General features: G+C 32.7%; 1 protein-coding gene across 1 annotated transcript; it reads right to left on the bottom strand.

Annotated features, from left to right (window-relative positions):
- Positions 1 to 1,746: 1,746 nt before the first annotated feature.
- LOC146911137 (WRKY transcription factor 23-like) lies at positions 1,747 to 3,768 on the bottom strand. Its single transcript, XM_085730875.1, has 3 exons — positions 3,204 to 3,768; positions 2,622 to 2,765; positions 1,747 to 2,427 (listed from the first exon to the last, which is right to left on the bottom strand). Exons 1-3 carry the CDS (start codon positions 3,551 to 3,553, stop codon positions 2,031 to 2,033), a joined length of 891 nt encoding a protein of 296 aa, XP_085587001.1. The 5' UTR covers positions 3,554 to 3,768; the 3' UTR covers positions 1,747 to 2,030.
- Positions 3,769 to 14,273: the final 10,505 nt, after the last annotated feature.

Raw genomic sequence — 14,273 nt, 5'->3', positions numbered from 1 at the left:
AGTAGCCCAAAGCGTAGAGAGCTTGATAAGAAACCTGGCTCCACCACTACCGTAGGGACTACAAATTTAAGAAGTGCAACCCACTTTGAATCAGTGTTTGCTTTCGATTATTGTCATACTGATCTTAAATTTGAATTTGAAAATGAATCACATTTTCATCTCCAGTAGTGTCATGTGTTAAATGGTTACCAAAATTTGCAACATGTTGTCTTTCATTGTCGTAATATAATTAACAACTTTGAATCAAATGAAATGTTATACACTTTTTTTGAGGAAATGTTATACACTTGATTCATCCAATGAGAACTTTAAATTCAACAGTGGTATTGATCGATTCACATTCTATATAAAAAAGAATCATTGAAGGTGACACACAGGTAAATAAATAGAAGGGGAGGGGCATTTCATCCAATTTTTACTGACGGTCAAGATCTATATATATTATCATGGGTCCGTTCGTGAAAGCCTATCAACTTATCTTTCTAATTCTAATTTCTATCATTGTTTCAACTTTCAAGGGAAAAAAAATCGTTTTTTATTACTTCTACTATATTAGAGTTTAACTTGCTCAGCGGAAATTAAGCTTGTAAAGAACACGAAACGAGCCATCCTTTATAAATTTAGTTAAAAGAACTTGTTAACAAGAGCTATTCCAGATTTCCATCGTATGAACCAGAACACGAATCAAATGTTATGTTTGTTTTAAGGAATTCAAAATTAGAAACTTTCCATAGAAAACAATAAAATTTTGACTTTTAAATGTTGATTAAAGTTGAATGCACAACTTTTGAGACAATTATTTCTATTTTAAATTTCTTATCATGTGCCCTTAGGGCACATGTTATCATTTTCCTTGTTTTAAGTATTTTTCTTCTTTTGTTTAAGCAGCACCTTTTATAATTCGTCCTTTTTTCCTTGTCCAATGAATTGAGTCCTTTAACAGAATAGATCGTACTGGTAAGCATTATAAGGCCATTTACTCAATGAGATTAAAGTGGACCGCTAGTAGCCTAGTACTACTCTTTCTATTTATTACCTCGTTAGTCTTACCGTATTGGGACACAACTTTCACCAACGAATCCTTCAAATTCGAACACATTTCCCTATAAATCATTTTCCTTGGTTACTAGGAAAGCAAAACGAGGAAGCTTGCACACCAATTTTACCTCGTTTAAAAACCTAAACCTAACAATCTTTTCTACTGCACCTCACTGAAATTAATGCACATTCCGCAACAAAAAGAAACAGACATACAAGACAAACGAGGAGTCAGAATCTTAAGATAGAAGAAAGGATACACGGACATTTTGCTGTTCTTTGGAATCATCCCCTCGAATACAATATTCCAAAAAATCCTTTGTTCTCGCATGTACTCTTTTTTTGTTGTAGTAATTTTGCAGGAAAAAAAAAAAGCAGTTAGGGTTAAAGACCCCAATATACGTGGTTGGTCATGTTGGAGATTATTGTTAGTCATTATTGATGAATACTCTTGCACATGGAAAATTGCTTAAAGTCATGAAGAGAAATGCCACAAAATAATTTCATTGATCAACAACTTGTGTTTTCCGTTAATAGCGGATTGTAATTAAATGTTGTCCTTTGTTCAGAAATTGTGACATTATGAATTATGATATTCGCGACTCTCTTTCTCGTGGCATATAACATTGTTCTTTTCCTCATGCGACATTATGACAACTCTCTTTCTCGTGGCATATATCATTGTTCTTTTCCTCGCGCGCAACCATTGATAGACATATATGTACATTATAAAAAGCAGGTAAGAGATGTCAATGATCAAAATACATAGAGTATGTAAGGCTGCTTTTAAATACTAATGATAATTAAGGCTTTCTTCTCTGTGCAAAAAAGATACTAATATGGATAGATATTACCAGTATATATGATCATCACTAATGGAGTACTCCTCATCTAAGTCTCCTATATCTAGCTAGCTACAAAAAGTGATTAATCAACATAAGAAATGAGATAGAAGCAGTGGAATGATGAAGTTATATATAGTGATGAATGATCTACTCCTCCTTGAACATATGTGAAGGAACAACATCTTGAAGAAGGCCATTGTCCTGTACCCTTGGATTACAAAGTGGTCTCTCTTGAGAAAAAGTAGCATTCATATTCTTTGAAGGGAAACCCAAAGACGACAATGTATTGAAGAGTACTTGCTGATGCTGCAAACTATAATATTGGGATATATTGTAGTTTTGATCAGAACCAAAGTTGGTGGTGCATTCAGCTGGTGGTGGTAATAGAGATCCGGCACGAACAGCCGAAGAAGAACGAGACATAATTGGGTTTGGATGTGTGTGCTTTCCTTCGTAGGTTGTTACAACAATGGCTGGATCACTCAAAGATCTCTCCACGTGTTTCTTCACATTACATGAAACACTGGTGCAACGATAATAGCTCCTATATATGCATATAGATACAGTTAGTTCAAACGTTAATCAATAAATTATTACTAAAATTTCTTATTTGAACACAATAATATTACTTTTCTTATGCTTTAATAAAGGGAGAGATTAAAGGAAGCAAAATTGGAAAGGGGTTGTAGTATTTTGAAGAATGAATAAAATTATAGAAGTACAGTATATTGGACTGACCTTGGAAAGGGGCTATTTTTAACAGCTTTTTGACCGTACTTTCTCCATCTGTACCCATCTTCCAGATGATCCACCTCGCTTTTCGTCATGAAAGCGATTCTAGCTTCTCTTGGTCTCTTCTGATTTGTCTTCTTAGCCTTCAACCTAATACCAACCACATTAGATCCCACAAACCATAGAAATTAAATCTTACTAGAAAACTTAATTCATTTTGTTCAAGTATCAAACTTTGTCAAAAAAACATGTTCCAAAAATCAAACAAATTAATGTTATACGTATGCTACAAGGTTTGGATCACTCAAAGCAATATTGTAATAAAAGCAAAGAAAGATGTTTTTATCTCAACTCAACTCAACTGCGCACAACATCAATGGAACACAAATAATGAAGACAGTCATAATTCATGAAATCAAAACTTTTAAAAACAAAATTGGGTAGGTGAAAAAATAAGCCCATAGTCAAATTCCAAAACCTTTTTTTTGTTTTACCTAATAAAAATCCCATCTTTGCCCTTCCATAAAAAAAAAAAGAGAGAGAGATTCTTGCTAGAAGATAAAAATAGAAGAAGAAAATGAAACTCACTGTTTGTTGAGTTGATTATTAGTTTGGTCAACAGTTTTATTGTGTTCATCATTGATTGCTTCACTAGAAGCAGATGAAATAGATGAAGAGTTAGGAGTGGCAGGTTGTTGTTGACTATTCAAAACCTCTGAACACTCTTTTCCATTCCCATCACTCTCCAAAGGTGGTTCCTTTACAACCACAGGCAAATCAAGTAAACTATCACTATAGTTGTTCATGTTCTGCTGCACACCCAATAACTCCATGAAGCTCCTTTCTTCAGATAAATCAAACACACTTGGAAATGAGTAGCTAGGGAAAGATCCAATATTCGCATAATCCTCCATATTCAAACCTTTTTTCTCCATCATCACAGTTTGAGAGAGATATTTAGATAGATAAGGTAGGGTTGGTTGATCTATAGTTGAGAGAGAGAGAGAGAGGTTTTGGGTTTAGAAGAAGAAAGAAATATAAAGAGAAAATGAAAGGTGTGGGAATAGGAAAAAGGGGGGTGGGAAAAGGGAAATGAAAGCTTGTACAGCAAGTAGTAGTAATGTTTAATGAATGTGGGAATGTGGAACACATTAGACTTGACCGGCAAGTGTAGGTTATTTATTGTACGGACAAGGTTCAGCGGGTTGTGTTCTCCATGGTCCACCACGCTTTCATACGTAAATCTTTGACCTATTCTCCGTCTGTGTGAACGGGGTTTTTTTTACACTTCAGCTGAATCAGAAACGCTAACGCCTTTCCATACTCGTTGCCGTCATTACCGTCAAATAGTACTACAATTTAAATTTTCTTTTTGGTACGATGTCAAAATACTAGTAAGTTTTATCAATCTTTTTGTTGGTACCTCTAAAAAAAAATCAATCTTTTTGGTATAATTTCAAATAAGTTTTATTTTTTTTATGTAAATAAGTTTTATCAATAAAAAATGGATATAATTATTTTATAAGATGTATATGCGCACATTGTTTACAAATAATTAAAGAGTAATTTGTTTATAAAGGTCACATCATATTTCATTTAATGTAATGATGAGATTTATTGATTCAGTACTTTTAAAGTGAATAAGTAGAGTGTTTGGAGTTCGAACTCAACCCATACATATATACTATTGTCCCTGGTTAAGCTCATGGGGTTCATGGTTTATCTCATTTATGCTTCATATAATTGATCCAAAACGATACATGGACTTTATTGTAAAACTAATTTACACTATCAATGCATGCCTCATGTTCTATTAAGAATATTACATGATATATGTAAAGGTCAAAGTTCGAACTTCAGACACCTCACTTATTCACCTTTATAAGGTGAATTTCTAGTCATTAGGTTACTTGACAAAAAAAAATATACAACTATAGAAAAAGTGCTCTAAATATGTAATTTTTTAGAGATACAATAATCCCAGAATGTTTTTTACGGGTTACAAATTTTTTATCACCGTTTAATAATGATTAATATCTATCAAAAAATGTTCGACACACAAGGCGTGAGTTTTCCCTTTTCAATTGAAATTTCTCCATACACAATCTTGATCACTTGTTTAAGGAGTTCATATACAACTCTCTGCCACTAGGACCAATCTAATATTATTGGTTGAAGAATACTTTGTTTCTACTTTAATTTTTAACATATATATAATATGATACAGTATTAGTTAAAAATATTATTAGTTTGTATGATCATATTACATGTTTTAAAAAATTTAGATTATCTAAAATGTAGCATATAAATTATATTCAAGGCAAATATCAAATAACTTATGTACCAAAATATCATATAGTACAACTATTTAATTGATTAATTCTAAGAAGTGACGAGGTGGAAAAAAAGATGCACGAAAACATGTTCATCAACATTATTAATTTGTTCTCTATTTTCTACTTCCTAAATCTTAGTCATCATTTTTTTTTCCTTTGATCTACCGAAGAGGGGTGATTTCATCCAAATAGTGTTTTTTTCTTCTTTTAATTAAATAAATGATTTTTACCTACTTTTAATATTAATTCTTTCGCTTGTTGTCTTTTTGTCGTCTTAGCACAACTATATTTGTTTGGATATCTAGTTTTGTGCGGTATGTTTTTTATTTATCGTCTTGCTTCAGGTTGAAAGATTAGTTTCGCTCAAATGCTAATCTAATCAATGACTTTGGCGTCGTCAAATGTTGCAGATCTGGATACATGAATATTTTAGATGCTTGAATATAATCATATTTATAGATACATGCATGCACAATGTCGTTGAATGAACGAACATCATTTCTTTTTTGTATTTTTGAGATTAATGGTGTGGGTTAACAGTCCAAAACAACTTTTCACACACAACCAATCAAAATATTTAGAATTGCTACATAAATAAAAAACATTAATTAATGTGGCAATTCTAAATATTTTGATTAGTTGTGTGTAAAGAATTGTTTCGGACTCTCAATCCGCTGCCATTAAACTTTTTTTTTTATATGAAATGACCTTTGTGCCTAAAAATATATGAAAATGTTTTTTTTAAAATAAAAAAGTAGAAAATAATTATTTGATTTATAAAAATAATCGTTAATTTATTGAGTTAGAAAGTAAAATATATCAAAATCATTCAATTTGTAGATGTGTCGTAAAAACTCCCTAATTTATTTTCATTTCTACCTTTGAAACAGTTAAACCAATATTTTATGGGATTGTTTTAGTGTAATATTTACATCTAGAAAATTAGATTTTTCTATAACAATTAACGATAAATTATAAGAGAATTTTAGAAAGTGGTAACTTTTTTTTCTGAAAGAGAAAGTGGTAATTTTCCAAGATTATATAATCAATAGGTTACATTAAACTAATGAGTATATTAAAAAAAATCAAAATTGAAATCTGAGTTTAATATCGATTTTACAACAAAAATAATATTAATATTAAGAGATGGATCACACACACATTTTTTTTTTGAGCAAAAGATCACACACACATTTTAGAACCACACAATTTTTACAAGCATAGCATATATTTAGTCGGTGGACGAGCCTATAATATTTTTTTAATGTGTACATGCGATTAATCCACGCGCACAAGTAGTGCTTAAACACTAATCAGTGAGACAATTACGGCTTAAAACGGCAAGGAAAAGCACACATAATCAAACACGAAAAGGAAAACAATAAACAGAAAAGTTACATAGTACATACACATAACTCTTTTTCCTCAATTCATCTCTCTTTTATGAATGGGAAGGTTCATGCACGTGTGGTTTTAAAGTGAGCCACGAAATGCATGCTGGTATAAGTACTTTGCTTCTTGCTACTGGCTCCATGTTCAATAATTTTGTTTGGCTTTTTACGGTAATCAATCTATCATCTTTTCTTTTGTAGGTCATTCTCAATTTGGTCTCTTAAAATATAAATATTTTTATTTGGTCATCGATTCTAAAACGTTTTTCTTGTTCATCCTTCTCTCAACGTTTGTTCATTATGTTAATGTTGACTGTTAAAATGGTCAATGACTTTATAACACACTTTCAATTTAGTCCGTGGAAATATGAACATTTTGATTGATCATGGACGTTTAGGCTTTGTTTGGGAGTTTGGAGGGGAAGGAACGGGAGGGCTTTGGGGGGTTGGAAATATATAGAAAAATGGACAAAAAATTCACATTTTTTGAAAGAACAGTTTTTTAGAGAATGATAAACTAATACTTATGATTAATATACTTTTAATTTTAAGAATATTATAACAACATAGATTGAATTTGAAAAATTCATATAAACCCTCCATAACCCCCAAAACCCTCCCCCGATGCAATTTTTGAGTTCCCCCAAATGAGAGAGATTTTTTATTATGAGTAAAAAATTAACCTCCAAAGCCCTCTCCTCCCAATGTCTTCTATTTCTTCCACTTGCTCCTTCCTTTTTTCCAAAACCCTCCCCTCCCCTCCAAACTCCCAAACAAAGCCTAACAAAGCCTTAGTAATATACATATTGATAGAATGAACTCCTATTCCCACTATATTATACAAGCACTTTTGTATAAGAGATGATACATGCACTTTTGTTTTGCCAAAAACTGAATGGTTTACTCCAGTCTGTGATGTACATGTTGGCGAAGCTCTTGGACTGTTATCAGCTTTAGAATGGGTTCATCAGTTACATTTGGGACCGATCGATTTTGAGCTTGATGCTAAAAAAGTGGTGGATAGTTTTTCGTCTGCACATCAGGATGTTACAGAATTTGGGATGAAAATTCATAATTGTAAAACTATCTTTGAACAATATTATGTCAACTCTAGTGTTGAGTTTGTGAGGAGACAAGCAAATGAGGCAGCCCATAGATTAGCTAAGGCGGCCACATTCTCAGCTAGTTTCCAAATTTTGGTAGAAATACCATATTGAATTGAACACATTTTAATTAATGAAATGATATAAGCTCCTTTCCTTCGAAAAAAAAAATATTGATAGAATGAACTTGAGAAATATTTTAGAGTTGAAAACTAAGTCGAAATGATAAATGTTTGATGAGTCATAGATTAGTCTAATTTAATGCATTATTTGGTTTAGTTTTATTAAAGATTTAGTTTTATTTTATTGCATTTTATTTCCTTTTAGAATATTTTACTTTAAATTGCTTTTTATTTTATTTTAGGAATGAATATATGGTGGAAGGTGCCTTGGAGCAAAAGAAAGAGGACTGGAGCAAATACAGCGCAAGAATACGAAGATACGGGGCAAAAATACAAATCCCCCTTACCAGAAGCTTGGCACGGCCCGTGCCAACATGTGGCACGGCCGTGCCCGTCGCCAGAATCCTGTTTTGCTGCTTTTCTTCAGGCCCAAGTTATCCTGTTGCAGCTTTACTGCTTTATCCCTTTAGTTGCTTAGTTTCTAAGTCGATTGTAAAGCTATAAATAGAGTAGCTCTCCACCATAAACATTAACCTTGCTTTTGCTTAGAATATTTCTATTTTCAATAAAAGTCTTTATTTCTTTACTTTCTTTCTCGCAATTTTACTTTACTGTTATTTTCTCTCTTCTTCCCCCATGTCTACGATGCACATGAGTGAGTAGACTTCTTCGTCTTAGGATTGTTGGGGAGTCTAAATGACATAATCCTAAACAAACCAAGCTTAAACCCTAATTTTATGTAACCCTAATTTCTAATCTAGATTCACCGTATTAACGTGGATTAACAATTATCAAATTGTGGAAGCGAAAGCGGAGGGTTTGATAATCGTTAATACATCATCCCAAACATCAATTCATAAAGCGAGAGCGGAGTTTTGATGTTGGAACAAGTGAATCTAGACAATAATTGCAAAACAATGAAATAGTCTTTGCAATTATTGAGACAAGAGTAGTTTCAATCCTCTATGCATCCTCTAGTAATCAAGTCATCGAAATAGGCTTGGTTGCTAGAAGTAAACTCTCACCGGACTTTCATCGGAAAAGTGAGGGGCTAAGGGAAACCGGTCTTTAGAAATTAGTGTGTAAACCATGAAATTAGATGTTTAAGTCTTGTCTAGTGAAGGGTTTGTTATTATGACAAACCAATAATCCTAAGGCTCTTTATTAATATTGTTATTTACCTTCAGCAATCAAACTCCTTTTTACTAAACTTTCTCTCCTCTAATCATTCTTAAAAAGTTAATTAAGTTGAACAACTCCCTAGCGGAACGATACTCTACTTACTACTATTACTTCGATAGGCCGTGCACTTGCGGTTTGACCCTATCAATGTTGGAAACACTCTCTTTGACACTTGATCACTCTTTTATTAGCTGAATTTTTCGAGAGTCTCAACACTTTATTTGAGTCTTATTTTCAAAATGTGAAACAATTTCATCTAATAAAAAAATTAATGTTAAAGAGACTAATAGAAAGAAAATGTTCATAACACTCCTCAAGTTGAAATATTCATATGGTCAATGACTAAATTAAACGAAACTTAGTTCACCAAAAAAAAAAAATTAAACGAAACTTACAAAATTGGGGACCATTTATATATTTGACCGTTTAGTTTTATTTTATAAACAAAGGTTTTTTTTTTTTTTTTTATAAATAAAACGAACCTTACAAAGTTGGGGACCATGTATGTGTATTATATATAAACATGCATTACATTTCATGAAATAATAGTCTTGATATATGCAAACTATGAAGGCCTTGATTACAAACTATGAAGGCATTGCCTATTTTAGAAAGAGTTTTTTTGTGAAGACCCAAAAACACATACAGCTATTTTACACCATTTTAAAACTATTTTAATATTTTTTTATACATTAAAAACTAATTTTTAATTTAATTTATTAATTTTATCATTTATTATATTAATTAATAATATTGGTGGTGGTCAACTGACCAGCAGAGTTCCACCCCCAACTATCATGACCTCCGTCGCTGATTGTCATGCACAAACTCTACCACCAACCAACCGCCATCAACTATGATCAATGTCAAATGGGTGTACACTTCGTTATCCCGAAACCTCAATATATGTATTTTTTTTAAGCATGTAAATTTTGTTATATATCCAACATATTACATATATCATATATGCAACCATTTTAAAATAAAAAATGTTGGTGTATAATAAATAATAAATTCAGAAATTGTAGCTAGATTAGACCTTCTCCCTTTCAGCTTACCGTTTTGTATTCTTCATGAAGAGGCCGTTGCAAGATTGTTTATCCCTTGGAGTTATCTGCAGCCAGTAGCTAAGCTAGCTAGCTAGTAGATCAATGCCGTGTGGGTACCTCACCCCACCTACGTCTCTATGACCGCAAAAATGGCCACACTAGTTGGTCCCCTGTTTCAATTTATGGATGCGTTTGTTTCAGCTTTAAAAAAAATAGATTTTGAGGTAAAAAAATCTAGAGATTTTTTTTGTAGAGATTTTTAAAAAAATCTATTCTATTTGTGTTTGTTTACTATCCTAAAAATTATTTTTTGAAGATTTGAAACCCTTACACTTGAGCTCCTTGTATTTAGAAAAAAATAGATTTTGGAAAAGCTACTTGGAATAGATTTTCATTTTGAGCCTAAAAATGATTTTTTTAACAAAATGGATTTTTTCAAAATCTAAAACAAACACTACAAAAACAAAAAAAGTGATTTTTTAGTTAAAAAAATAGATTTTTTTTCAAAAAAATCCAAAACAAACGGACCCTATATAACTTGATGGGTCCCCTCCTCCTGATGAATGTATATACATATTCATATGGAGCAATAAGATTTAGTTGAATTGAAAATGACAATGACAGTTGAGAGAAAAAGAAAATAGACTATTATGTGCTAATAAAGGGATTACAAACAAGCCTGGGTTGTGCATGGGAAACAGGGTGGGGATACGCTGCTTTTACTCCCTTTAATTTGGAACCCAATAACCCTACTAATCAAGGAGTAATTGTAATTTATTTATTGCCTAATTTCACCCACCACAACTATTAGAGTTTGTTAGAAGGAAAAGAAGTATATTAGAGTTGGTAAACATATTACTTTCTCTGGTAATTTTATTAGAGAGATATGAATAAACTAACACATTGATCTCATATTAATTATTATTGACCGATATGTTTCTAATAAAAAAGTTCATGAAACAAAAAGATCAAAAGAACATAAAGATTTATTGAATTAAAAAGGACAAATATCAAATATGATGGTACTTTAAAACAATTAACTGAAGTTATCATTTCATTGGATGAAAAATCAATGATAACAATTTCTTTTTTGAAACAACCAAAATATAAATAAGGAGATCCAAATTAAGGTCAAGAATTAATAAAACGAAAAGAAAATCAATGTCACACCTTCACGAGAATACTCCTATTGAGTTCTTCCCCTTCCATATTCACTGGCCAATAAGATCCTCCATTGTTAACCTTGGTAATAATGAAGGGTCATTCCTAATTGTTCGATCATTTTGCAGATTTAAGATCTTTAATCCCAGTTGGTAAAATAGTTAAGCAACTTAGACCCCCTTCAATGAATCACTTAAACTTCTCATTTGTTGAAGGCTTTTGTCATTTTTTTTCTTTCTTGTAACTCTCAATTCTAGTGAAGGTCATCAACCGATCTTAATCTAGAGTAGGGGTGTTCGCGGTCCGGTTTGGATCGGTTTTGAGGTAAAAAATCAACCGATCCAAAATAAAAAGCACGTGCGGTTCGGTTCGGTTTGGATGATTATGTTAAAAAAATCTGAACCGATCTGATCCAAATATATGCGGTTTAATTTGGATCGGTTTTTGGACATCCAAAGTGTAACATGTAATTTTTTTATTAATATTAATTACTCATACATTGTACCAAAAAAAAAATATCACTCATACACAATAAAATAATAGGTTTGATACAAAATATGACACAGATTTATTAAAAAAGTTAACATTACACAATGAAAATGATTGATTATATTTGAAATAGATGAAGTAGTAATAATATAGATTAAATTAATGCAATATATAAGATTAAAAATCAATAAGCAATATATTAATGCAATATATAATACTAATAAAATAATAAATAAGTATAAAAATTTACTTTTGCGGTTCGGTTTGGTTCGGTTCGGTTTTGAAAAGGCAATCCGAAAACCGATCCGATCATAGCGGTTTTTCCAAAACAACATCCAAACACATCCAAAAATATTCGGTTTTTTGCGGTTTTCGGTTTTTTGGATCGGTTTGCGGTTTTATTTTGGATCGGTTTGGATTTGAACACTCAATTAGCATAGCTAGCTAATGCTCATCATTACTTAATTATTTTGTTAGGCAGCTCTTAATGAAGCAACATTAATCTCCAAAGGCAGTGTTGTAGCCTAACCATAGGTGAGTGATAACATCATAATTTGTAGTATTTTCTATTTATATTTTGTTTAATAAAATTGTATTAATTACTCCCTCTGTTTCAAAATGAGTGTCGCTTTAGCCAATTGCACACAGATTAAGGAATGGAATAAAGTAGTCAAATGACATAACAATTTTACCAAATTATCCTAATCAACTATTGGTTTGTTTTTCATTAAAGAAAAAATAATACTTTGGAAATAGTGTAACATAATATTAATTGAAGGGTACAATTGAAAAGAAAAAGTTATTATTGCATTGGAAACTGAAAGTGACATTCATTTTGAAACAATTTTTTTTTTTGCTAAAACGACACTCATTATGAAACAGAGGGAGTATTGTTTAAGTTTTATTTGTATTTCACTACATTTTGTTATTATTATTATTATTATTATTTTTGAAAAAAGACAACATATTATTAGAACAAAGTGTCCCTAAAGTATACATCATAGATGGAAACGAGCACCTCCTCAATCCAGACAGCATTGGGCTCTAAATGAGACAAATGGGCCAGATTGTGGGCAACCTTATTTCCACTCCTAGGGATAAAGGTGAACAAACACTTGTCAAAACCGGATTGGAGCTGGAGGATTTCCTTTATCATTAAACCTAAGTAAGATCTATCTTTGTCATTTCTGCCATCCTTAAGTCTTCTCATTAGACCTTCGTTGTCTCCTTCGATCGTTATCTCCCGAAAACCACACTCCTGCGAAAACTTTAAGGTTTTCAACACCCCATAAGCTTCAACTTCCATAACATTCCCTGAGCCATTAGTAATCCAGGTTGTTGCGGCCATGACCAAACCTTGGTCGTTACGAATAATGGATCCGATCCCCCATTTGCCTTTGACCCTCAAGCTAACATCACAGTTGGCTTTGAAATATCCCTCTGCAGGCTTTTTCCATTTCGTATTCGGACCTGTGTCAGGAGCTCTAGAAACATGAGGGTGCCGCGAGAATCCAGAGGTTGAAGCGCCATGGGTTTGAGGGCCTCCAAGCGTCGGACATGAATCCTCGAAGTTTTGAGCTTGAAAAAACTCCTGAACATTGCGGTCTGCTCGTTGAATTATGTCCTCCTCAGGTAAATCTCTGTCTTTAAAAACACTGAGATTTCTAGCATGCCATATATTATAAATTAAGGCTGCCATCTGAATTAGAATCGCTTCATCTTTATGAACAATGTTATCATATAACCACGCTGGGAAATTTGGATTTGGTAGGTCTATAAATTTAATTCCAAGACTTGATCCAAACCAGGTTCTAATAGTTTTGGGGCAAGTCATGAAAACATGAGTAATATCTTCTACCTTTTCATTGCATATGGGGCAAAGCAAAGAGCAATGAATGCCCCTTTTGTTCAGTTCTTGTCTGACAGGGAGAGCATTGTTAAGAATTCTCCAAAGAAGGTTCTTGTGTCTAGGTATAGTGTGGATGGACCATAGTTTTTTCCAAATAGGAGCCTCTGATGAGCTAGTGCTAGAACTTTGGTTTTCAAGATTTTGCCAAGTTTGTATGGCTCTGTAACCACTCTTCACAGAGTAAATACCATTGGGTTCATACATCCACATAATGTCATCTTTAGTGTCCACATTAATAAGAGGAATTTGCTGAATAGACTCTTGGTCAATAGTAAGCATGTGTGAAGCTAAGATGTCAGTATTCCAGCTAGGTACCTCTTTATTTATGAGATTAGTAACAAGACCAACATTCTGATTACTAAGATCAGGTGATAAAACCTTAAAAAAATTGTGGGTTGGAATCGAGTTATCTCCCCATGTCCTGACAAAGTTACCATCCCCAATTCTCCAACAGCTTCCTCTGAGAATAATATTAATAGAGCAATGAATGCTCATCCAGGCATAGCTGGGGTTGTGACCAATCTGAGCATGAGTTATGTCTGAATTAGGAAAGTATTTGGCCTTGAAGACTCTAGAAATAAGAGATTCGGGTTCAGTAAGAAATCTCCAGGCTTGTTTGGCTAACATGGCCTTATTGAAGTCCCTTAGAGTCTTAAAACCTAGACCACCAACATGTTTGGACCTGAAGAGGTTTTCCTTTTTTGTCCAGTGTATTTTATTTTTAGTTTCTGTGGAACCCCACCAGAATGAGCATATAGCTCTTTCAATTCTAGAACATAGTCCTTTAGGAAGTAAAAAACAACTCATATAGTAGGTTGGTATAGCTTGGGCTACTGCCCTAATAAGAACTCCACTGCCTTCAAAGGAAAGACACTTTTCCTTCCACCCTTTCAATTTTTTCCATACTCTATCCATG

The sequence above is a fragment of the Medicago sativa genome, chromosome 7 (genome assembly GCF_051527215.1).
Source record: "Medicago sativa cultivar Bolivia chromosome 7, Bolivia_mono, whole genome shotgun sequence".
Taxonomy (NCBI): Eukaryota; Viridiplantae; Streptophyta; class Magnoliopsida; order Fabales; family Fabaceae; genus Medicago; species Medicago sativa.
This window is presented reverse-complemented; position numbering and strand designations above follow the sequence as displayed.